Below are 25245 nucleotides of genomic sequence, written 5' to 3'. Positions count from 1 at the left end.
GCTATTGTGAATAGTGCCGCAATAAACATATGTGTGCATGTGACTTTATAGCAGCATGATTTATAGTCCTTTGGGTATATACCCAGTAATGGGATGGCTGGGTCAAATGGTATTCCTAGTTCTAGATCCTTGAGGAATCGCCACACTGACTTCCACAATGGTTGAACTAGTTTACAGTCCCACCAACAGTGTAAAAGTGTTCCTATTTCTCCACATCCTCTCCAGCACCTGTTGTTTCCTGACTTTTTAATGATCCCCATTCTAACTGGTGTGAGATGGTATCTCATTGTGGTTTTGATTTGCATTTCTCTGATGGCCAATGATGGTGAGCATTTTTTCTTGTGTCTGTTGGCTGCATAAATGTCTTCTTTTGAGAAGTGTCTGTTCATATCCTTTGCCCATTTTTTGATGGGGTTGTTTTTTTCTGGTAAATTTGTTTGTGTTCTTTGTAGATTCTGGATATTAGCCCTTTGTCAGATGAATAGATTGCAAAAATTTTTTCCCATTCTGTAGGTTGCCTGTTCACTCTGATGGTATTTTCTTTTGCTATGCAGAAGCTCTTTAGTTTAATTAATCCCATTTGTCAATTTTGGCTTTTGTTGCCATTGCTTTTGGTGTTTTAGTCATGAAGTCCTTGCCCATGCCTATGTCCTGAATGGTATTGCCTAGATTTTCTTCTAGGGTTTTTATGGTTTTAGGTTAATGTGTAAGTCTTTAATCCACCTTGAATTAATTTTAGTATAAGGTATAAGGAAGGGATCCAGTTCAGCTTTCTACATATTTCTGGCCAGTTTTCCCAGCACCATTTATTAAATAGGGAATCCTCTCCCCATTTCTTGTTTTTGTCAGGTTTGTCAAAGATCAGATGGTTGTAGATGTGTGGTATTATTTCCAAGGGCTCTGTTCTGTTCCACTGGTACTATATCTCTGTTTTGGTACCAGTACCTTGCTGTTTTGGTTATTGTAGACTTGTAGTATAGTTTGAAGTCAGGTAGCGTGATGCCTCCAGCTTTGTTCTTTTGGCTTAGGATTGACTTGGCAATGTGGGCTCTTTTTTGGTTCCATATGAACATTAAAGTAGTTTTTTCCAATTCTGTGAAGAAAGTCATTGGTAGCTTCATGGGGATGGCAATGAATCTATAAATTAGCTTGGGCAGTATGGCCATTTTCATGATATTGATTCTTCCTATCCATCAGCATAGAATGTTCTTCCATTTGTTTGTGTCTTCTTTTATTTCATTGAGCAGTGGTTTGTAGTTCTCCTTGAAGAGGTCCTTCACATCCCTTGTAAGTTGGATTCCTAGGTATTTTATTCTCTTTGAAGCAATTGTGAATGGGAGTTCACCCATGATTTGGCTCTCTGTTTGTCTGTTATTAGTGTATAAGAATGCTTGTGATTTTTGCACATGGATTTTGTATCCTGAGACTTTGCTGAAGTTGCTTATCAGCTTAAGGGGATTTTGGGCTGAGACGATGGAGTTTTCTAGATATACAATCATGTCATCTGCAAACAGGGACAACTTGGCCTCCTCTTTTCCTAATTGAATACCCTTTATTTCTTTCTCCTGCCTCATTGCCCTGGCCAGAACTTCCAACACTATGTTGAATAGGAGTGGTGAGAGAGGGCATTCCTGTCTTGTGCCAGGTTGCAAAGGGAATGCTTCCAGTTTTTGCCCATTCAGTATGATATTGGCTGTGGGTTTGTCATAAATAGCTATTATTTTGAGATACGTCCCATCAATACCTAATTTATTGAGAGTTTTTAGCATGAAGGGCTGTTGAATTTCGTCAAAGGCCTTTTCTGCATCTATTGAGATAATCATGTGGTTTTTGTCCTTGGTTCTGTTTATATGCTGGATCACATTTATTGATTTGTGTATGTTGAACCAGCCTTGCATCTCAGGGATGAAGCCCACTTGATCTTGGTGGATAAGCTTTTTGCTGCTGGATTCGGTTTGCCAGTATTTTATTGAGGATTTTTGCATCGATGTTCACCAGGGATATTGGTCTAAAATTCTCTGTTGTTGTTGTGTCTCTGCCAGGCTTTGGTATCAGGATGATGCTGGCCTCATAAAATGAGTTAGGGATTAAAAAGTGTGGGCTTTCCTTTTAAAGACATGAAATGTCATTCAAAAGTCTATATGCCAATATATTTATAACATTAAGAGAGTTTTTTTTCCCCTTTCTTTAAAAAAAAAATTCACAGAAACAGGGTCTCACTGTTGCCCAGCCTGGTCTCAAATTCCTGGCCTCAAGTGATTCTCCCAAACTGGGCTACAGGTGTGAGCCACCAAACCCGTCTACCTCTTCATTTAGATAGGTCAAGAATGCAGTGGAGCTGTGGAGATGCGAAGAGTATAAAAACCTTTTATCTACTTCCTAACTCAAGCCCAGTGACTGGGATGCTGGTCACTGCCTGGGATAGCAGGTACTAACCAGACTCTCGAATTCCTGGACTCTAGCAATCCTCCCATCTCAGCCTCCCAAAGTGCTGGGATTACAGGCGTGAGCCACCATACCCGGCCAGGGTACTATCCAGATTCTGACGTAGCTGAAATAACACTTTGACAGCCGAAGTCTTGGCTACCTCAAAAAGAGTGGCCTGGGGAACAGGAGCATGTTAGAAATGCAGACTCTCAGGCACCACTCCAAATCTACTGAATCAAAAGCTGCTTTTACAAGATCCCCACCTGGTTCCGTGTACACATCCAAGTTTGAGAAGCACTGCACTAAACATAGAATAAGTTTAAAACTTCACACCATCATTTTTTCCTTTTAAAAATACATTTAAAAATTTTTTTACTGACACAAAATATTTTAATTATTATGGAGTATATGTGAATATTTGTTACATGCATAGATTGTAATTCAGATCAGAGCATTTGGGATATACATCACCTTGAATATTTATCATTTCCATGAGTGGGTAACATTTAAAGTCCTCTCTTCCACATACTTTGCAATAGACAAGACATTGTTGCTAACTATAGTCACTCTAGTCTATCTAATAGTGGGATTTATTCATTTGTAGATCTAACTATATGTTTCTACTCTTTTTATCCACACACCCCCCCCCCCCCCACAGCACACACCCGTCCCATGCTCTAATATCTATCATTCTATTCTCTGTCTTCACGAGATCAGGCTTTTTTGTTTTGTTTTTTTGAGACGAAGTCTCGCTCTGTTGCCCAGGCTGGAGTGCAATTGTGTGATCTCGGCTCACTACAACCTCTGCCTCCCGGATTCAAGTGATTCTCCTGCCTCAGCCTCCTGAGTAGCTGGGATTACAGGCATGCACCACCACGCCTGGCTAATTTTGTATTTTTAGTAGAGACGGAGTTTCACCATGTTGGTCAGGCTGGTCTTGAACTCCTGACCTCAGAAGATCCACCTGCCTCAGTCTCCCAAAGTGTTGGGATTATAGGCGTGAGCCACTGCGCCCGGCTGAGATCAGTTTTTTGTTGTTTTTGTTTGTTCATTTGTTTGGTTCCCACATATTAGTGAGAACATGTGGCATCTGTCTTTCTGTGCCTGTCTTATTTTACTTAACATAGTAACCCCCAGTTCCATCTAAGTTACTGCAAATGACAGGATTTCATTCTTTTTATGGCCAAATAGTATTCCATTGTGTATGTGGTACCACATTTTCTTTATCTATTGGTCCATTGATTGACACTTGGGTTGACTGCATATTTTTGCTATTGTGAATTGTAAATAGTGCAAGTGCAGATATCCTTTTGATATGCTGATTTCCTTGTTGTTGTTGTTGTCTCTTGAGATAGTGTCTCATTCTGTCGCCCAGGCTGGAGTGCAATGGTGCAATCTTGGCTTATGGCAACTTCCGCCTCCTGGGTTCAAGCGATTCTCCTGCCTCAGCCTCCTGCTGGTATTACGGGTGCATGCAACCATGCCTGGCTAATTTTTGAAGTTTTTAGTAGAGATGGGGTTTCACCGTGTTGGCCAGGCTGGTCTCGAACTTCTGACCTCAAGCGATCCTCCTACCTCAGCTTCCCAAAGTGCTGGGATTACAGGCATGAGCCACTGCACCGAGCTCTTTTCCTTGTTTTTAATTTTTATGGGTACATAGTAGGTATATATACTCATGGGGCACATGAGTTTTGGTGGGTTTTTTTAATAAAGGGTCTCGCTCTGTCACCCAGGCTGGAGTGCAGTGGTGCGATCTTGGCTCACCAAAGCCTCAATCTCCCTGGCTCAAGCAATCCTCCCATCTCAGTCTCCTGAATAGTTGGGACTACAGATACACACTACCATGCCCATCTAATTTTTCTGTTTCTTTGTAGAGACAGGTTTTTGCCATGTTGCCCAGGCTGGCCTTGAACTCCTGGGCTCCAGTGATCCATCTACCTCAGCCTTCCAAAGTGCTAGGATTACAGGTGTGAGTCACTGTGCCCAGCCGAGATATTTTAATATAGGCATACAATGTGAATAATCACATCAGGGTAAATAGGGGTATCCACCACTTCAAGCATTTATCCTTTCTTTGTGTTACCGACTCAATTATACTCTTTCAGTTATTTTAAAATGTATAATAATTATTGTTGACTGTACTCATTCTGTGGTGCTATCAAAAACGAGATCTTATTTATTCTATTAATATCTAACTATATTTTTGTAGCCACTAACCTCCCCACTTTCCCCCAACCCACTACCCTTCCCATCCTGAGGTAACCATCATTCTGCTCTTATCTCCATGAGTTTAATTTCTAGCTCCCACAAATAAGTGAGAATAGGCAAAGTTTGTTTTTCTGTGCCTGGCTAAGTTCAGTTAACATAATGACCTCTAGTTCCATCCACGTTGTTGCAAATGACAGGATCTCATTCTTTTTTTTATGGCTGAACAGTACTCCATTGTGTATATGTCCCACATTTTCTTTATCCATTCATCTGATGATGGACACTTAGGCTGCTTCCAAATAATGGCTACTGAGAATAATGCTACAATAAACATGAGAGTGCAGATCTTTTCAATATAGCAATTTCCATTCTTTTGGGTATATACCTAGCAGTGGGATTGCTGTATCATATGGTAATTCTATTTCTAGTTTTTTGAGGAACTTCCAAACTGTTCTCCATAATGGTTATACTAATTTACATTCTCACCAACAGTGTATGAGGGTTCCCTTTTACCCACATCCTTGCCAACATCTGTTATTTCCTGTCTTTTGGATGTCAGCCATTTTAACTGGGGTGCAACAATAGCTCATAGTAGTTAGCTCATTGTAGTTTCGATCTGGATTTCTCTGATGATCAATGATGTTCAGCACCTTTTCGTATACCTGTTTGCCATTTGTATGTCTTTTGGGAAATGTCAATTCAGATCTTTTGCCCATTCATTCATTCATTTTAAATAGAGATGAGGGCTCCCATGTTGCCCGGGCTGGTCTTGAGCTCGTGGGCTAAAGCAATCCTCTCGCCTTGACCTCCCAAAGTGCTGGGATTACAGGCATGAGCCACTGTACCTGTAGCTTTTGCCCATTTTTAAATCAGATTATTGGATTTTTTTCCCTATAGAGTTGTTTGAGCTCCTTATATAGTGGTTGTTAATCCCTTGTCAGATGGGTAGCTTGCAAATATTTTCTCCCATTCTGTGGGTTATCTCTTTGCTGATCATTTCCTTTGCTGTGCAGAAGCTTTTTATCTTGATATGATCGCCATTTGTCCATTTTTGTTTTGTTTGTTTGTGCTTGTCAGGTATTACTCAAGAAATCTTTGCCCAACCCAACGTCCTACAGAGTTTCCTCAATGTTTTCTTATAGTAGTTGCATAGTTTGAGGTCTTAGATTTAAATCTTTAATCCATTTTGGTTTTTGTATATGGCAAGAGATAGGGGTCTAGTTTCATTCTTCTGTATATGGAGATCCAGTTTTCCCACCACCATTTACTGAAGAGTGTGTCCTTTTCCCAATGTACATTCTTGGCACCTTTGTCAAAAATGAGTTTACTGTAGATGTATGGATTTGTTTCTGGGTTCTCCATTCCATTCTATTGGTCTGTGTATCTGTTTTCATTGCCAGTACCATGCTGTTTTAGTTACTATAGCTCTGTAGTATAATTTGAAGTCAGGTAATGGGATTTTTCCAGTTTTGCTTTTTTTGCTCAGGATAGCTTTGCCATTTTGGGGCTTTTGTGGGTTCATATGAACTTTAGGATTTTTTTTTTCTATTTCTGTGAAAAATATCATTGGTATTTTGATAGGGATTGCATTGAATCTGTAGACTGCTTGGATAGCATGGACATTCTTCCATGTTCATGGTTGGGAGAATCAATATTGTTAAAGAATGTTTCCATTTTTGTGTGTGTCCTCTTCAATTTCTTTAATCAATGTTTTATAGTTTTCATTGTAGAGATCTTTTATTTCTTTGGTTAACTTTATTTCTAGGTATTTTATTTTATTTGTGGCTAGTGTAAATAGAATTACTTGATTCATTTTTTTTCAGATGGTTTGCTGCTGTCATATAGAAATGCTACTGATTTTTTATGTTGATTTTGTATCCTGCAACTTTGCTGAACTTGCTTATCAGTTTTTTTGTTTGTTTGTTTTTGCACAGAGTCTCACTCTGTCACCAAGGCTAGAGGGCAATGGTGCAATCTCGGCTCACTGCAACCTCTGCCTCCCAGGTTCAAGAGATTCTCCTGCCTCAGCCTCAGCTGGGATGACAGGCACAATGCCTGGCTATGGGATGTGCCATAATGTCTGTTTTTTTTTTGTTTTTGTTTTTGTTTTTTTAGTAGACACAGGGTTTCACCATGTAGGCCAGGCTGGTCTCAAACTCCTGACCTCAAGTGATCTGCCCACCTCAGCCTCCCAAACTGCTGGGATTACAGATGTGAGCCACTGTGCCCAGGCTTGTTTATCAGTTCTAATAGTTTTGTGGTGGAGTCTTTGGGTTTTGTCCAATATAAAATCATATCATCTGCAAACAAGAATAACTTGGCTTTTTCCTCTCCAATTTGGATGCTATTTCTTTCTCTTGTCTGATTGCTTTAGCTAGGACTTCGCAATTTCTGTTCCTTTGTGATTCCATACCCAGTTGTGGAATTGCTGGATGTACAGTAGTTCTAATTTTTTGAGGAAGCTTCATTTTATTTTTCACAGTAGTTTTACCAATTTACATTCCCATCAACAGCGTAGGAGTTTTCTTTTCTCTGCATCCTTCCAGAATCTGTTATTTTTCCTTTGTACTAATCGTCGTTCTAACTGGGGTAGGATAACATCTCATTGTGGTTTTGATTTGCATTTCCCTGATGCTTAGTGATGTGGAGTATTTTTTTTCATATAGCTGTGGCCATTTGTCTTTTTTTTTTTTTTTTTTTGAGAAATGTCTATTCATGTCCTTAGCCCACTTTTTAATGGGATTATTTATTTTTTGATTGTCAAGTTGTTTGAGTTCCTTGTGTATTCTGGATATTAGTTCCTTGATGAGTAGTTTGCAAATATGTTCTCCCACTCAACAGGTTGTCTCTTCACTTTGTTCTTTCCTTTGCTGTGCCAAAACTTTTTAGTTTAATATAATCCGATTTGTCTATTTTTGTTATAGCTGTCTATGCTTTTGAGGTCTTAGCAATGAAATCTTTGCCTAGACCAATGTTTTGAAGTGTTTCCCCTATGTTTTGTTCTGGTAGTTTTACAGTTCCAGGTCTTACATTTAAGTCTTGAAACCATTGTGAGTTGATTTTTGTATATGGGGAGAGAGGAGGGTCCGATTTCATTCTTCTGCATATGGATATCCAATTTTCCCACACTATTTATTGAAGAGGGTCACACCATCGTTTTTTGCCAAGGCACCCATTGTTTCAAAGTTCGTTTGAAAACAAACTTAGCCATAAAAACAATTTTATGGATATGTTCCACAAAAAAAGGAATCTGCTGTTTTACATTTCATTACAATAGGAAATGTTTAGCTTTGCTTATGAAACTCAGCTGGGGCCCTTCAGCAGCAATGTAGCAAAATGGCACAAATAAGCAGCCTGAAGATTTACACAAAATGACTTTGATCCCTTTGCTGCTTATTGATATTTGGAATGTCCCTACTCTTGTCACTTGGAAAGATTCCAAGGTTTCGGTGCTAATAAGAGTTTTGTAGTGCACTCTCTTTCTCTCTCGCTCATTTTCTTTTTCCTGAAGAGAAGGTCAACTTACTGATGTCCTTAGCAGCCTCGAATAGCAGCTGATTGGCAGCCTGAATGAATGATGGAGGGACCAACGGAGGCACAGTAGGGAGCATGCCAGGAGGCTGGAGGGTGGCTCAGGAGGCCCAGGTGACAAGGCTAGTCAGCTGCCTTGTTGCTGCAGTGCTTAACTTCGGTTCCCTCATTTCTAAACCAGTCTGAGGCAATTAAATAACAACGACATCAATAATAATAGCAGGTACTCTATGGAAACATTACATGCTAGGGACATCTTAAGTTTTAACTCATTTCATCCTCACAACAAGCCTATGAGGGGTTGGAGTGAACTTTATTACTCCTATTTAACAGACAAGGAAAACTGAGGCAGAGAAGTTTGCTGTTAGGTTGGTGCAAAAGTAACTGTGGTTTCTGCCACTAAAAGTACGGCAAAAACCACAATCACTTTTGCACTAACTTAATAACTTGCCCAAAGTCCCAGAAATTACAAGTAATTTCTGGATTCTAACCCAGGCATTCTGCATCTAGAGCTGGTTCTTTACCATTTTACTGAGAAATGGCACCATTTGTTAAATCACTGTGCACACAACTGGGGGCAGTGGCTCATACCTGTAATCCCAGCACTTTGGGAGGCTGAGGCAAGTGGATCACTTGAGCTCAGGAGTTCAAGACAAACCTGGGCAATATGGTGAAACCCCATCTCTACAAAAACTACAGAAATAAACTAGCCAGATGAGGTGCCACGTACCTATAGTCCCACCTACTCGAGAGGGTGAGGAAGGAGGATGACTTAAGCCTAGAAGGTTGAGAGGTTGAGGCTGCAGTGAGCTATGATCGTGCCACTGCACTCCAACGTGGACAACAGAGCAAGACCCTGTCCCAAAAAAACAAAAAACAGTGACACCCTACGTGATATAACCTACTGGTTGTGCTAGTCTTTAAAAATCAAAGTTTAAACTAAAATCTTGAAGTATTTGGCAAAAAGCAAACAGTGTTCTCAGTGGGACAGATTAGGGTTGCCAGGGCTCTCAAATAGACGGGGATATAATCCAAGCACAGAAGCAAACAGAGCCTGCAAGGGAGGTTTCATTTCCTACCAAACCACTCAACAAGTTGTGCAAACCTTCCCGAAATAAATACCATGGGACAAGGCTGGGATAATTCTCAAGGCTCTTAAGCCAAAGGAGGCTTGAACTGTTGCTATTCAAAAGCTCTTAAGTTATAACCCGGAAAGCTCCTTCTATCTTTCAGAATAATAACAAACACAATTATTCTGGTTTCGGATTACCAGCTGAAATAGATATTGGGAGGAAATACAAACTCACTGGCTACTTTTACAAGACTTCAATTTCTCAGGCATATTTATTCACTGAAAATTTCTCTCAAACTAGTCTTTCTTGCCTTCTTCACCACCAGGGCGTCTGTTACCATGATCAATTCCTTCCACTGCCTCTGCAACCAATATTCACTTCCCCAACTGAAGCAAGCCACCAACGCTCACACAAAGAAATGACCATACACCAGACCCTACCAGCATTAGCCACACCCCAGAATACCAGTGTTAGGACGTTGCAGCACAAGAATAACTGGTCCAACACCTTCATTTCACAGATGGAAGCACTGATGCTCAGAGAGGTTAGGAAATGTGTCAAAGATCACTGCCCTGCCCCAAAAGTATTTTCTCCCTAATACACCCATGACTCCCTTCTTTCCTTTTAAAAAAATCTTCATTTCCAAGAAAGGAGTGACTGTGATCAGGAAGAGACTCAAATACTTAATGGTACATAACCTCTTTCCCACAATCCCTTGAGAGCCTCAGCATCTCAGTTCTGCAACAGGCCTTGTATCCTGACCACCTCAAACTGCTTATATTTTTATTTTACTCTTTTTCTATGATGCCTTTCTGGAGAGAAAAAAAACTAATGATATTAAATAATATTTTTAAAAAACAGGATTAAAATATTTTTAATATTAGATCACATTTTTTAAATTAGGTAAATTCCTTCCTGTAGCATACAAGGCTCTACACGCAGTGTCCTGGCTCCCTCTTTGACCTGCCTTCTAGGAATCTCCCTATTCACTGGGCTCTCTGCTGTTTCCTGAGCACGTCAAGCATCCTTCCACCTCAAGGCCTTTTGCTTTGCAGTTCCTTCCACCAGGAGAGCCACTCCTGCAGAAAAGCGCACGGCTGAATCCCTCACTCCATTCAGGAATCTGCTGAGAGGGCTTCCTTCCCCAGGCTTACTCCGCACAATCCAATGTCCTCTTTATTTTCTTGAACGTAGTTGACATTACAGTAAAGAGGCATCTGTTTATCGTCTGTCTGCCCCATTAGACTGTGTGTACCATGAAGGCAGAGACTTTATTTTCCTAGCACACAGAATTAATTTTTAGGTCATGTAAATCTTTAGTTTTGAATTTGCTTTTTTAGCCTGAAGTTTTTGAGTTTTCTCACGTCAAGGCACACCTACATACTGGCATAAACGGATATTTTTCTCAAGTTGTAATTAACATTCTTAGGAGAGAAAGCTGTGTCCTTTATGATATGAGCTCGATTTTGCTTCCCAACAGTGTCGTGCAGTGGTTCTCAAAGTATGGTTTCCGGGCCTGCAGGATCCGCATCACCAGGGAATGGGCTGGACATGCGCAATGTCGGGATCCTGTGACACCAGGGGAGGAGCCCTGCAAGCTCCCCTACCCGGGAGGTGACTCTTATACACATTCGATTTTTAGGACCACTGGCACAGTAGAAAGAAGTATACACTGGAGCTGAGCGCGGTGGCTCATCCCTGTAATCCCAGCACTTGGGGAGACCAAGGCAGGTGGATCACTTGAGGTGAGGAGTTCAAGACCAGGCTGGCCAACATGGTGAAACCCATGTCTCTACTAAAAAATACAAAAATTAGCTAGGTATGGTGGCACATGCCTGAAATCCCAGCTACTCATGAGGCTGAGGCATGAGATTTGCTTGAACCCAGGAGGCGGAGGTTACAGTGAGGCTGAGATCACACCACTGCACTCCAGCCTGGGCTACAGAGTGAGTCTGTCTTAAAAAATATATATAAACTAAAAGTCATTAGTCCTTGATTTTGGTCTCAACTCTGCCATCCCCAAGCTATGGGACAATTTAAAGTCACTCAGATTCACTTACTTCAGTGTACTCATCTGATCTACAGAATTACTAAGCCTTTTCTCCTCTAAAAGTCTAGGATTCCATCCCAGCCTACCACGTGTTCTATGGCACTCATTTGCTGCAATATCTAAATTCTAGGTCACTGAGTTCAAATGAGGCTTAGTGCACACAGAATATTTCAGCAGGCCAGTCCTAACAATAGGATTAAAAGGTCTGGATTCCCATTTCAGATTATACTGAGGGTAAGGAAGGCAGCACTATCTTATAATTTTAGTTATAAAAGCCTTGAAAAACTAAATTCTACTCTGTAGAATTAACTCTATTGGCCCAGAGACAAATCTTTTCAGCAGAGAAGTGATGGGCTGGCTGGCTTTCAGTGATTTCAAAAGCAGCGGCAGTAGCTGTTCACTGCTTCTATTAGGAACTGATGTAGCAGAAAGTTTGAGATGGAAACATTTGTTGCTTTTCCCTGCTCAAAAGGTATAATAAATCACTGGCATGTAAAAAATGAATGCTATAAAAAAAAACAGGATTCCTATCCTTTAAGTGCCCGTGATGTGCTAATTAATAGAATCAGCAGGACTACTCCTGAGGACAGGAGGGAGAAAACACTGAGATGGAAGATCACATACCCAAGGACTGAGGAACCACCCCTCATCCTTTTTTTTTTTTTTTTTTTTTTTGAGACTGGGTCTCACTCTGTCATCCAAGCTGGAGTGCAGTGGCACCATCTCGGCTCGCTGCAACCTCCACCTCTCAGGTTCAAGCGATTCGTGTGCCTCAGCGTCTCGAGTAGCTGGGATTACAAGGATGCATCTACACACCCAGGTAATTTTTGTATTTTTAGTACAGACGGCATTTCACCACGTTGGCCAGGCTGGTCTTGAACTTCTGACCTCAAGAGGTCTGCCCATCTCGGCCTCCCAAAGTGCTGGGATTACAGGCATGAATCACCGCACCCGGGGCCCAAGACATTTAACCAGAGCATTTGTTCTTTTTCTTCAGGATTGTTTGGCTTCATAAGGATAGTCTGGAAATGGTACTTGGGCATTATGAAATCTCCATTAGCGCAAATGATTTCTATGTTGTATTCACTGACACACCCCCAGACTCCAGTATGTAGAACAGGTGATTTGTACTAATTGCAGAACTTCTCTGATCCCCACTTCCCTCCTCGTAAATTTACTTCAGGGTGACTGAGAGCATCAGATGGGAAACACCTGATGGAAATTGACGAGATCTCTAAGTTGAATGAATAAACTGCTGGCTGAATGAATGACACATGGTTTTTGTTACCTAGGTACTTATCTGATTTCTGTTATCAAATTATCAGGGCGAGAGCCCAATCTTTCCTAATAAGAAAGGAATTGTTTCTTATTAATTATGTTAATACTGAATGCCCCAACACTGGGCTAGGTGCTCATGGAGAACCTCTGCTAAGGCAGTGCAGAAGGGAAGTGTAGGGTTGAGACCCCCTCACAGAGTCCCTCACATCCAGGTCACACTGATGCAAGAGGTGGGCTCTCATAGTCTTGTGCAGCTCTGCCCCTGTGGCTTTGCAGTGTACAGCCTCCCTCTCAGCTGCTCTCACGGGCTAGTGTTGAGTGTCTGCAGCTTTTCCAGGTGAATGGTGCAAGCTGTCGGTGAATCTACCATTCTGGAGTCTGGAGGATGGTGGCCCTCTTCTCACAGCTCCACTAGCTGGTACCCCAGTAGGGTTGGGACTCTGAGGGAGTCCCAACCCTACATTTCCTTCTGGACTGCCCTAGCAGAGGTTCTCCATGAGCACCACACCCCTGCAGCAAACTTCTGCCTGGGCATCCAGGTGTTTCCATACATCTTCTGAAATCCAGGTGTAGTTTCCCAAACCCAGTTCTTGACTTCTGTGTACTTGTAAGCTCAACATCATGTGGAAGCTGCCAAGGCTTGGGGCTTCCACCCTCTGAAGCCACAGCCCAAGTTCTATGTTGGCCCCTTTCAGCCACAGCTGGAGCAGCTGGGACACAGGGCGCCAAGTCCTTAGGGTGCACACAGCACAGAGACCCTGGGTCCACCCCATGAAACCACTTTTTCCTCCTGGGCCTCCTGGCCTGTGGTGGGAGAGGCTGCCGTGAAGGTCTCTGGCATGGCCTGGAGACATTTTCCCCATGGTCTTGGGGATTAACATTAGGCTCCTTGCTACTTATACAAATTGCTGCAGCTGGCTTGAGTTTCTCCACAGAAAATGAATTTTTCTTTTCTATCTAATAGGCTGCAAATTTTCCATACTTTTATGCTTTGCTTCCCTTATAAAACTGAATGCCTTTAACAGTACCCAAGTTACCTCTTGAATGCTTTGCTGCTTAGAAATTTATTCCGCCAAATACCCTAAATCATTTCTTAAGTTCAAATTTCCACAAATCACTAGGGCAGGGGCAAAATGCCACCAGTCTCTTTGCTAAAACATAAGAAGAGTCACCTTTACTCCAGTTCCCAACAAGTTTCTCATCTCCATCTGAGACCACCTCAGCCTGGACCCTATTGTCCATATTGCTATCAGCATTCTGGGCAAAGCCATTCAACAGGTCTCTAGGAAGTTCCAAACCTTCCCACATTTTCCTGTCTTCTTCTGAGCCCTCCAAACTGTTCCAACCTCTGCCTGTTACCAGGTTCCAAAGTCGCTTCCACATTTTCAGCAATGCCCCACTCTACTGGTACCAATTTACTATGTTAGTCCATTTTCACGCTGCTGATAAAACATATCCGAGACCGGGAAGAAAAAGAGGTTTAATTGGACTTATAGTTCCACATGGCTGGGGAGGCGTCAGAATCATGGCAGGAAGTGAAAGGCACTTCTTACATAGTGACGGCAAGAGAAAAATGAGGAAGAAGCAAAAGCAGAAACCCCTATTAAAATCATCAGATCTCGTGAGACTTATTCACTACCGCAAGAACAGTATGGGGGAAACTGCCCCAGGATTCAACTTATCTCCCACCAGGTCCCTCCCACAACACGTAGGAATTATGGGAGTATAATTCAAGATGACATTTGGGTGGGGACACAAAGCCAAACCATATCACCAATATTTTAACCAATGTAGTTCTAATTTCCAAATCTATTCTCATCAATTTTGCACCACAATCTTGGTTATGTCTTCCTTCTAAAGCGCAATTTTGCAATAAATTATGTTCAGCTTTAACATACAACACTGCTTCCTTTAAAAAAAAAAAACTCAAGAATTGTTACTTTAATATAATTTACTTTAAGCCAAAATTTACCTTTCATTGCAATTCTATTTTGTGCACAAGTCTTATATACATACATTGCATATATACAGGGATGTATTTGTGTGTGAGAGAGACAGACAGAGAGAAAAAAAAAATTCACCTGTGCTTCCTGGGCCTTCCTCAGCCTACCTATAATGTATCACAGTGTAGCACCTGTTGGAAAGCTCTGGGCTAGGAAATGCAGGTTCTCACTGTAGAGTGTCCTGCTCAGTGGTTCGGTTTGGACAAACCATTCAAATCACCTAAAGTGCTTTCTGAAACCCCATCCCCAGGAGTACCGCCATACCACTGAAACCAGAATCTCTGCAGGTGGAACTCAGCATTTGTCAAAGCTGCCCAGGTGGTTCTAATGGGAGCCGAGCTGAGAACCAATGATCTAGTGAGTGGGGCCCTGAACTCAAGTTGTTCTGATGAGCTCTTGAAGAAGGGAAAGAAAGCATGGTCATGGTGTCACTGTTACCGTTTCAATTTAGGGTGATTGCCGGGTGCAGTGGCTCACGCCTGTAATCCCAGCACTTTGGGATGCCAAGGCGGGCAGATCACTTGAGGTCAGGAGTTCGAGACCAGCCTGGGCAACATGGTGAAACCCCGTCTCTACTAAAAATAAAAAATTAGCCAGGTGTGGTGGTGGGCACCTGTAATCCCAGCTATATGGGAGGCTGAGGCAGGAGAACAGTTTGAACCCAGGAAGCAGGAGGTTGCAGTGAGCTGAGACCACTCCACTGTACTCTAGCCTGAGCAAGACTCTGTCTCAAAAAAACCAAACCAAAACAATCAATTTAGGGTGGCCTCTGTTCATGCTGTTACCTGAACCCCATTTGCCTGTACCCACCCATATCCTACTGGTTCCATTCTACAAGGCCGACCTCATATCACACTTCAGGCAGGAAGCATTTCTTAGCATCTCCAGTATCTCATGAGCTCTTCTGTCCTGAACCCCTTACATGCAGTATTTTACAGGTTAGCATCTGATTATTCTCCAGCATTTTCATTGGCCTTGTCTTTCCAACTAGGTGTTATGCATCTTGAGGCCAGGAGCATATTTTCTCCTTTTGTATTTACTTATGATAAAGTCTAGAACATTTTGGACCCAGGGAGTACCTCGCAACTGGATTAATGAAACACAAACATTTAAGCATATTTGCAAAGTATAAAAAGAGGTTATCTCAACTTCAAAAATCTATATAACTCAAAGCAGAGTGGATATAGCAATTACATTCTTCAGTTTATCACTCTGACAAATATCAACAGGTCTTAGAAAAGACATAGGGTGATTTCACAGGGAAGGTAGGAGGCTGCAATTGCACAAATAATATGTAGTGGTTTTAGTAAATTAATTTGGCAGCTGTACGTGAGAAGAACTGGAGAGAGCTGATCAGGTGGTATAACTTGATTTCCAAGATTGAACTGCTGGTGTAAAATATCTAATACATCCCTATACTGAGAAAACAGGAAGGGAGAATGTGCAACAAACCACCAGCCAGAGAAGCCCTTATTATAGTGATTTCTAAAGTTCAAGGCCTGCCTCTCCCACTTTATAGTCAAGCTCCACAGAGTCATCTAAAAATACTCTCACAAATTCTTGCTTTCATAGCCAAAAAGATCAGGTTTCTGAAAAGTGGGCTACATAAAATGCTACAGACACAAACACACACACATGCACACACTCCTTATATCTACACACACATGCCCAGGTGGTATTTGTTCAAATACTATAGTGCCGGCAGTGATTTTATTTAGTCTGGTTGTTCCTAAGACAAACACACATAACTTTAATTAAATGTACATCCAAATGTAGGGAACCCATCTTGAAACAATTAGACTCTTCTATGGTAAGAGGTTTGAGGACATTGACCTCCTCCCACTTCCTCACATCCACCATGGAAAGAGAACAGCTGGGCAGAGGCACGCCAGGCCTGACTCCATAAACACAGCCTGCAGCTATAACTCTTGGCCCTGCTCTATTTTGTTCCCTTCCTACCCAAGACACCACCCTTCCTTTATTCTTTTCTTAAATGAATTCCAGTCATTCAATTGCTTTTACTTTTTTTTTTTAACCCCTCTTTGATCAGTGTTAGAGGAAGAAAATTTCCTGGCATGCACTCTCATCTTTCCCTGAAAGGAGATACTCCAGAAAGAAACTCAGAAGTCTAAGGCATTACCCAACCACCCATCGGGTTATCGACCTTGGGTTATGGAGGCTTCTGGAGAATGTCTGTGGAGATGGCTGCCTTTGTTGCCACATTGTTGGGACTTTCAAGATTGCCTCGCTCTCTAGGTGGTAAAGGTTGAGTACTTCTCTATTTAAATTGCCGTGGAAGTTGGAGAGCCAAGTCAGGTTGTGATGTTCACCAGAAGAATTCTTTCCCCTCTGAATCCAAGTTAATTTACCCCTAAGCAATTTACCCATAAAATATTATCAGCAAAAAAAGAATGTTTTCTCCACAAGAATCACCCTGAAAAGTTATTTACACGAATCCCGACTGAAGGCTTCCTTTGGGCCTAGAACAATGGGAAAGACCAATACAACGAGATTATACCATCCCTGTCCTTAAGGAGCTTTACTGCACTGTATGGGATTCAAGTCTTTCAGAAAACAAAGGTTTTCTTAGAATGGAGACATTTCTGTTGTTGTTCATTCGATACAATAGAACAAAGGTGGGTTTGGTAGTGCATGCCTTATAGTCCCAGCTACTCAGGAGGCTGGGGCAGGAGGATCACTTGAGGCCAAGCATTTACATCAAGCCTGGGCAATATGGCAAGACCCATCTCTAAATAAATAGAATAAAATAATTGAATATACCAGGTTCCAAATCAAGACTTCTAGTATTTCAAAGAGAAGAAAAGTCTAAAACGAGGAAGAGAACCAGGGAGGATGGCATTTTGGACTGGACATAGAACCTGGGTGCACAGGTGGATGTTCTGACCTGTGGGGAGGGTGGGAGCAGACAGCTCCACCTCCAGAAGAAACAGCGGGGAAAGAGGATGTAGGTAAGCGGGGCAGAGCCAGAGGAAAGACCTTGAGGGCCAAAATCAAGCCTCTAGACAGACAGGCAACTGTGGATTCCAGGGCAAAATTACCACAAAAGCTCTCTAGAAAATAGAAGGCTGGGAATGGTGGCTCATGCCTGTAATCCCAACACTTTGGGAAGCTGACGTGGGAGGATCACTAGGACAAGACAGCAAGACCCCATCATTACAAAAACCAAACCAAACCAAACCAAAATTAGCTGGGTGCAGTGGTGCATGCCTGTAGTCCCAGCTAAACTGAGAGGCTGAGGCAGGAGGATCGCTTGACCCTGTGAGGTTGAGGCTGCAGTGAGCTGTGACCGCACCACTGCACTCCAGCCTGGGTGACAGAGTGAGACCCTGTCTCACACACATGCACCCAAAAAGGTAAATTCAGGAAAAGCTGTGTTATGTGGGCCTTAGTTTTATTATCTGCAAAATGGAGGTGATGACGCTTATCTAACTGCTATGTATATGTCTACCATGAAGAGAGAATAGAATGAAGTACTGACAGAAGCTACAGCTCGGGTGAGCTTTGAAAACATTACGCTAAGTGAAAGGAACAGAGACAAGAGGCCACATATTATATGATTACATTTATAAAAAATATCCAGAGCAGGCAAATCCAGAGACAGAATCCAGATTCGTGGTTGCCAGAGGAAGGGGAGGGGAGGTTGGGGAGTTTCTCCTTAACGGGTACAGGATTTTGTTTGGGTTGACTAGAAAGTTCTAGAACTAGAAAGTGACAATGGTTGTGCAACATTGTGAATATACTTAATGCCTCTACATTGTATACTTTAAAATGGTTAAAATGGTAAATTTTATGTTATACACATTTTACCACAACAAAAAGAGAAAGAGAACACGTAATAAATATGATCAAAAGGTTCAAATTTGTTAAGGTGATCACAATTGTAGCTAAGCTGCTCATCTAAATTTTCTGTCTTCTCTTTAGTTAAGTACTATCTTGGACAAAATTATCATAAACATTTCTCTCCCCTTTCTCTGGGATGACTTGAAGAGGTTGTCTTGCACAAACATGTGCAAACCTGGACTAGGGAGAAGAGGCACAAAGAAGGCCGAGTAGTGATTCAAAAGGGAGACCAAAAGTCCCGACATTTACCACCAAACACCTCAGAACAAAAAGTATAGATTCCTGGGCCTCTCCCCAGACCAAGTGATTCAGAGCATCTGGGGTTGATTCTGATCAATATGGCATCAATATTTTTAAAAAGCTCTCCATGTCTGTAATCCTGGCACTTTGGGAGGCCAAGGCAGGCAGATCACGAGGTCAGGAGATCGAGACCATCCTGGCCAACATGGTGAAACCCCGTCTCTACTAAAACTACGAAAATTAGCTGGGTGTGGTGGTGCATGCCTGTAGTCCCAGCTACTCGGGAGGCTGAGGCACGAGAATAGCTTGAACCCAGGAGGCAGAGGTTGCAGTGAGCCAAGATCATGCCACTGTACTCCAGCCTGGTGGAGGTTGCAGTGAGCCGAGATCACACTACCGCACTCCAGCCTGGTGACAGAGACTCCATCAAAAAAAAAAAAAAAAAAAGGCACTCCAGGTGATTCAAATGCAGAAGCTGCCAAGATTGCAAACCACTAATCAAGGATGAGCAGGGTAGGTGACTGGCTTTATCACGTGCTCACTGTGGGCTGGGTGCTGTACCACTCTTTATATAGAGCACCTACAGCTGAAGGTGCCATTCCCAAATCCCCTTAGACCACCAGTCCCCAACCTTTTTGGTACTGGGCACTAGTTTTGTGAAAGACAATTTTTCCACAGACCAGGTATGGGGATGATTCAAGCACATTACCTTTATTGTGTATTTTATTTCTATTATTATTACATTGTAATATATAATGAAATAATTATACAACTCGCTGTAATGTAGAATCTGTGGGAGCCCTGAGCTTGTTTTTCTGGAACTAGACGGTCCCAACCGGGGGTGATGGGAGACACTGACAGATCATCAGGCATTAGATTCTCATAAGGAGCTCGCAACCTAGATCCTTCGCATGCGCAGTTCACAATAGGGTTTGTGCTACTATGAGAATCTAATGCTGCCACTGATCTGACAGGAGGCGGAGCTCAGATAGTAATTCGAGCAATGGGAAGTGGCTGTAAATACAGACGAAGCTTTGCTTGCACAACCACTGCTCATCTCCTGCTGTGAGCAGTACTGGTCTGGTCTGTGACCCGGGGGTTGGGGACCCCTTAGACTTTTTCTGGCTATGACCATGGTGTCCCCTAGAGTAGCATTCAACATTTTTTTTTGACTTGTGATACAGAGTCTTGCTCTGTCGCCCAAGCTGGAGTGCAGTGGCGCGATCTCAGCTCACTGCAACCTACGCCTCCTAGGTTCAAGCGATTCTCCTGCCTCAGCCTCCCAAGTAGCTGAGATTATAGGTGCCTGCCACCACACCTGGCCAATTTTTCTATTTTTAGTAGAGACAGGGCTTCACTATTTTGGCCAGGCTGGTCTCGAACTCCTGACCTCAAGTGATTCCACCCGCCTCGGCCTCCCAAAGTGCTGGGATTACAGGCAGAAGCCACTGTACCCGGTCAGCACTCAACCTTTGAGGGAGAGGAGATAAGGGACAGATACCCCAGGTTTCTTACCCCTTGGGTGGAATAACTCTGAGGCATACTATAAACCTGGGATAAGGAAACCCTTTTTGTAAAAGGCCAGATAAATACTCTGGGCTTTGTGAGCCCTGTAGTCTCTGCTATAACTACTCAACTCTGCCTTTGTAGTGTGGGAGCAGTCACGAACAATGCCTAAATGAATGGGTATGGCTGTGTTCCAATAAAACTTTATTTATAAAATCAGACAGTAGCCAGGCATGGTGGCACATGCATGTAGTCCCAGTTACTTGGGAGACTGAGGCAGAAGGATTGCTTGGGCCCAGGAGTTCAAGTCTAGCCTGGGTAACATAGCCAAACCCTGCTCTAGGTCTAAACAGATTCCCAGAATCCTCATCAAGAAAGAGTGACAAAGTTGGAACCTGTCAATAACACACCTTAAAAATAGAGGTTTCTTCCTTTCTCATGCTTCCTGGGATCACTGGCTACAGAAATTACTTGCATTGTATGTGTGTATACATCCCTAAGTAATATATACTACTACTTTGTGTTTCACAGTAATTACACAATAACCATCATTTGACATGTTAGAAAAAAGAAAAGATATAAAACTACTTGCACTTAAATCCTTGTCTCAGAGCCTGCTTCTGAGGGCACCCAACCTACATTATTATTTCATTTTATACTCCTAACTACTCTAACAGTTAACTAACACCATCTCCATTTTATAGTAAGGAAACTGAGGTTCAAAGATTACACAACTCATAAGTGATGGAGTTCCTGTGAGATGTCTATCTGGCTCCAAAGCCAGTGCTCTCTCCACAACACTGCCAACGTAAGAATGGATATAAACAAATACATGCACAGGCACAAACACACACAAATACTTAATCAAATATACAGCTTTAATTATGGCAAGCAAGAGCACTACATATAGCAAACCATAAAGCCAAATCATACTACTCGTGTACTTACTCATCTATGTTAAGGAAGATCAAATAAATAAACAAGTAGTTTAAGATAAATACACAGTAAGGTTTGAGGGTTATAGGAAGATACTTTTTTCTCTTTTATGCTATTTCTTATTGAAGACAGAATTCATGTCTCACCTACAATTGGTTGCAATCTTGGGAGGTAAAACCTTTGCTTATACCTGGGAACATGTATACCCATTCAAGGTAGAGCTCCATATGTGACTTGGAATTTGGAGAGAAAGGAACTAGATTAAAATATCTTCTTACATATTTCAACATGGGAGTGGAGAGGGAGTACGTGTGAAATTCCCCTATGGATACTAAGGATTCCAGAGAACACCCCGAAAGCCCAGAACCAGCATATCTGCAAACCAGTGTTTCAGCTTACGCGGTCTTGCCCTCACTGTCGTGTTTGGTGGCACTGGCCCCCTTCTTGCTGAGCAGTGAAGCCACCTTCTCCGCATCTCCATTCTCCACGGCCTGCAGTAGCCGGTCATCATTCTTGTTCCACTCATTGGTCTGTAGAGAAAGAGAAGAAACAGAGGTCGTGAACAACACTGGCCACAGCCGCACTGACCAGCAGGGCTGCAGTCCTCGCAGCCCCCACCCTCCTGTTACTCAAATTAAAGCCTGCACCCAAATGAGCGTGTTTTAAAATACCTTCCCCTTCACCATGGAGACACCCAAGAAAGCCGCTTTCCCAAAAGAAAACATAAATAGTGCAATGAAATCACGGCTAGTCACCAAACTCTGAGATAAAAGTTACTTCTTTTAACTAACACTAGGAATATGAAACAACGTAAAAAGACCTCGAGGCCGGTTTACACATTAGCTAATTTCTAGCTGAACTAGACAGCTGCTCCTCAGCACGGTGGCCTTTGACCTCATCCACAGCTCACTCTGTCCACAGTGTTACAGAACCAAACCAGCAGCTCAAGGTTACCTGAGGTTTACAGACGCACAATTTTTCATCTGCTTTTATTGCCTCTCTTTCTGGTCTGTTTACCAGGCCCTGAATTTTGAGCTGGATACTGATTTTAAGTAGTTGTCCGGGCTACCGACTCAACAAAGTCTCACCAGAAATGAAAACTTCTTCCTGAGCAAGCTATTTAAACATCAAAGAGCTTTGAGCAAAGCCTCAATCATTGTCAACGCCAAACCCCAACTGAATAATTCTGCAAACCACAGTAACAGTAAGGGACTCATATGTGCAAAACTGGTTTCTACACTTAGGAGGGAAAGAGATGATTTCTATATAAGAGCAAATGGGCTCTGAATGTAAGACTAAGAAAGACATGAAAGGCAGCAGTGAGCCACTGAAGGTTTGGGAGCAGAGGAGGGAGAGAATTATAGAACCAGTGACTGAAGAGTCATTGGGAAGTGTCAAAGCACATGGGATTAATGAGGGAAAGACGGGAGGAAGGAAAGATGTTGGGCATATCAGAGCCTCTGGGCACTTTGCGAGCCCAGGCTGCCTTCCAGTCATCTCCTGCACCAGGCCCCTGAGCTAAGCCTACTTTCTGATCCCTTCAGCTGTGGACACCACACCCTGGGAGAAACTCCTTTTCCCTTCCCAAAGCTTTCTATAGACTCTGCTTCCTTGCAGCCTCTGAAAAGATGAACCTCCAGGTATTTCGTATTAACAGCTTTACAATCGACCCTTACAAGGAAGCAGACAGAGGAGATATTGTAGATTTAAAAACTAAAAAGAAGAAATTTTATAGGATGACAGTCTTCCATGGCCCCGGGAGTATGTTCCCAATCTCTGTACTGATGGAAATGAGGAAACCCAACAGGTCTTTGCCCATCAAATGTCTCAGTCACCCTCCCAACCCTAGCCCATATGTAGGGCCTTAAGCCAGGGAGGGATAAAAGAGATGTGTCCAGAATTTGCATCTCTGAACGTCTCAGGACTGAACCATTCCCAGTTTTTAAGGACTCTGTCCTCCCCCACCAACACTGAGTGCAGGTGCACAGTAAGAATGAAGCAGGTTTGAACAAAAATCAGCAGCTTGTTCTCTGGGCTGCATGAACTTGAAGTCCAGAACTCCAGATTGATACTTACATGTTGTGCGACCTGAAGTCACCCATAATCTTTCTGTGCCTCAGTTTCCCCAGGCTTTGGACTGGATGTCCACCATGATTCCGCCAAAGCTCAAAATTCTTATTACATAAAATTCCCCAAACTCTGCTAGGAATTATTCTAGAACAGGACTGTCTGCCATCATGGAAATGTTCTCTCTCTGGGCTTTCAAATACTATAGCCACAAAGCCAGTGATTCTTAACCAGGATTTGTTTTGCCCTGTGGGGTCATTTGGCAATCTCTGGAAACATTTTGGTTGTTATGTCTATAGAGTGCTACTGGCATTGAGTAGGTGGAGACCAGGTGTGCTGCTGAACGTCCTACAATGTACAAATGCATGAGACAGTCCTCCTACCCCCACCAAGAATAATCTGGCCCAAAATGTCAATACTGCATGAGCCACTTGTGGCTACCGAGCACTGGAAATGCGGCTAGTGCCACTGAAGAAGTGAATTTTTAACTTTGAGACTTCACGTGCCGTTAGTCAGAGGCCACCATGCAGAACAGTGCAGCTCTCCTTGATGACTCTCTTTATAGGTTTAACAAGTAAGAATGCGTCTGGACCAACATCAGCCACGCTCCTACCACAGCAATTTACTCACAAAGAAGACACGAGATGTTGTCTTTAGTTACCAATCAAGCTTCCCATTGAAGGGAAACAAGAAATATGGCGTTCCTCACACCATCATTTGTTAGTAGAATAGAAAGCATAACTTAACAACTGTACAAACAACTGCAGCAAATGATCAGGCCCCAAGAAACACAGTGCAGCTTATTCACCCAGAGTGCACTTTACGAGCAAAGAAAAAAGGGAGGGAAAGTTTACTGAAGAACATTTAGGACCAATGATCCCTACCTATAGAATCCTAAAAGAGAAAAGTATTGTTTTTCAAAATCCTTTTCTAACCTAAACTGAACAAATTAAAACTGGACTGGGAAGATCAAAAGGCTATGAAATCTCAGAGGACAGGACTGAAAGTACTCAAGCAAAGGAATGGCCACATGAAAGGATTTTCCTTTTCAACGTTGCTAAGGCACTCTACTCTTAAGTAGAGAAAAATCTGATTGCAGGGGTTCCCTAAAATTAGCTCCACACGGATCTTTAGGGAGTTCAATTTCTATAAGACATGGCGGGAGAGATCCTCCCTATCCTGCTCTTTGGAAGACAAGGTCAATGCCACATTCCTAGTGGTCTGAAATGCCTCTCTTCTATTTAGAGCCTCTTCTCAGTGCAGGCCAGAATTTACTTTTCTCTTGGAGCAGATGAAGAGAACATGGCTACACAAGCAAATCTTCAATAAATAATCCACAACACCATTCAAGAAGTGCTGCAGATGGGGTTCACAGTAAGCAGAGCTAGGTTGGGAAAAGAAGAGAGAAGGTAAGAGGCTGGGTGTGGTAGCTCATAACTGTAATCCCAGCTACTGGGGAGGCCAAAGCAGACCGATTGCTTGAGGAGTTCGAGACCACTCTGGGCAACACAGTGAGACACCATCTCTAAAAACAAAAAATTTTAAAAAGAGTTTTGCTCTTAAAATTCTCACAAGCATGCTAAAACTAGAGGCCAAGTAGGGTCTCAATTAGACCTCTGATCCAGGAATCTGGATTCTGATCAAATAGCAGAGTTGTCTAGTCCTGGGCCAGGCCACTAATCATACTTGCAATTAGCTCTGATATGCACAACTGGCCATATCATGCTCCTTCCAGAAGCACAGTGCTCAAGAGGCCATCACTTTTCCTTCCTAAACTTGCCCATGGAGATATTTCCTACATCCTCTCATCTTCTCCTATAAAACTATTCTATCCAATGCCATACTCTTTTTTTTTTTTCTTTTGAGACGGAGTCTCACTTCGTTGCCCAGGCTGGAGTGCAGTGGCGTGATCTCGGCTCACTGCAACCTCTGCTTCCCAGGTTCAAGCGACTCTCCTGCCCCAGCCTCCTGGGTAGCTGGGATTACAGGCATCTGCTACCATGCCCAGCTAATTTTTTTTTTTTTTTTTTTTTCTCGCTCTGTCACCAGGCTGGAGTGCAGTGGC

At 42.6% G+C, this 25245-nt stretch overlaps 1 protein-coding gene across 11 annotated transcripts in view; it reads right to left on the bottom strand.

The window, feature by feature from the left end:
* Nucleotides 1–25245, bottom strand: part of RAI14 (retinoic acid induced 14) — a 175710-nt gene that overhangs the window by 51698 nt on the left and 98767 nt on the right. For all 11 annotated transcript variants that reach the window (XM_032135982.2, XM_032135983.2, XM_058429996.1 and 8 more), the window contains one exon: nt 21513–21643. In XM_032135982.2, the coding sequence (XP_031991873.1) occupies nt 21513–21643 (131 nt within the window). The remainder of the gene's footprint in view (nt 1–21512; nt 21644–25245) is intronic.

This window comes from Hylobates moloch, unplaced genomic scaffold, assembly GCF_009828535.3.
Source record: "Hylobates moloch isolate HMO894 unplaced genomic scaffold, HMol_V3 SCAFFOLD_17, whole genome shotgun sequence".
NCBI classification, from domain to species: Eukaryota; Metazoa; Chordata; class Mammalia; order Primates; family Hylobatidae; genus Hylobates; species Hylobates moloch.
This window is presented reverse-complemented; position numbering and strand designations above follow the sequence as displayed.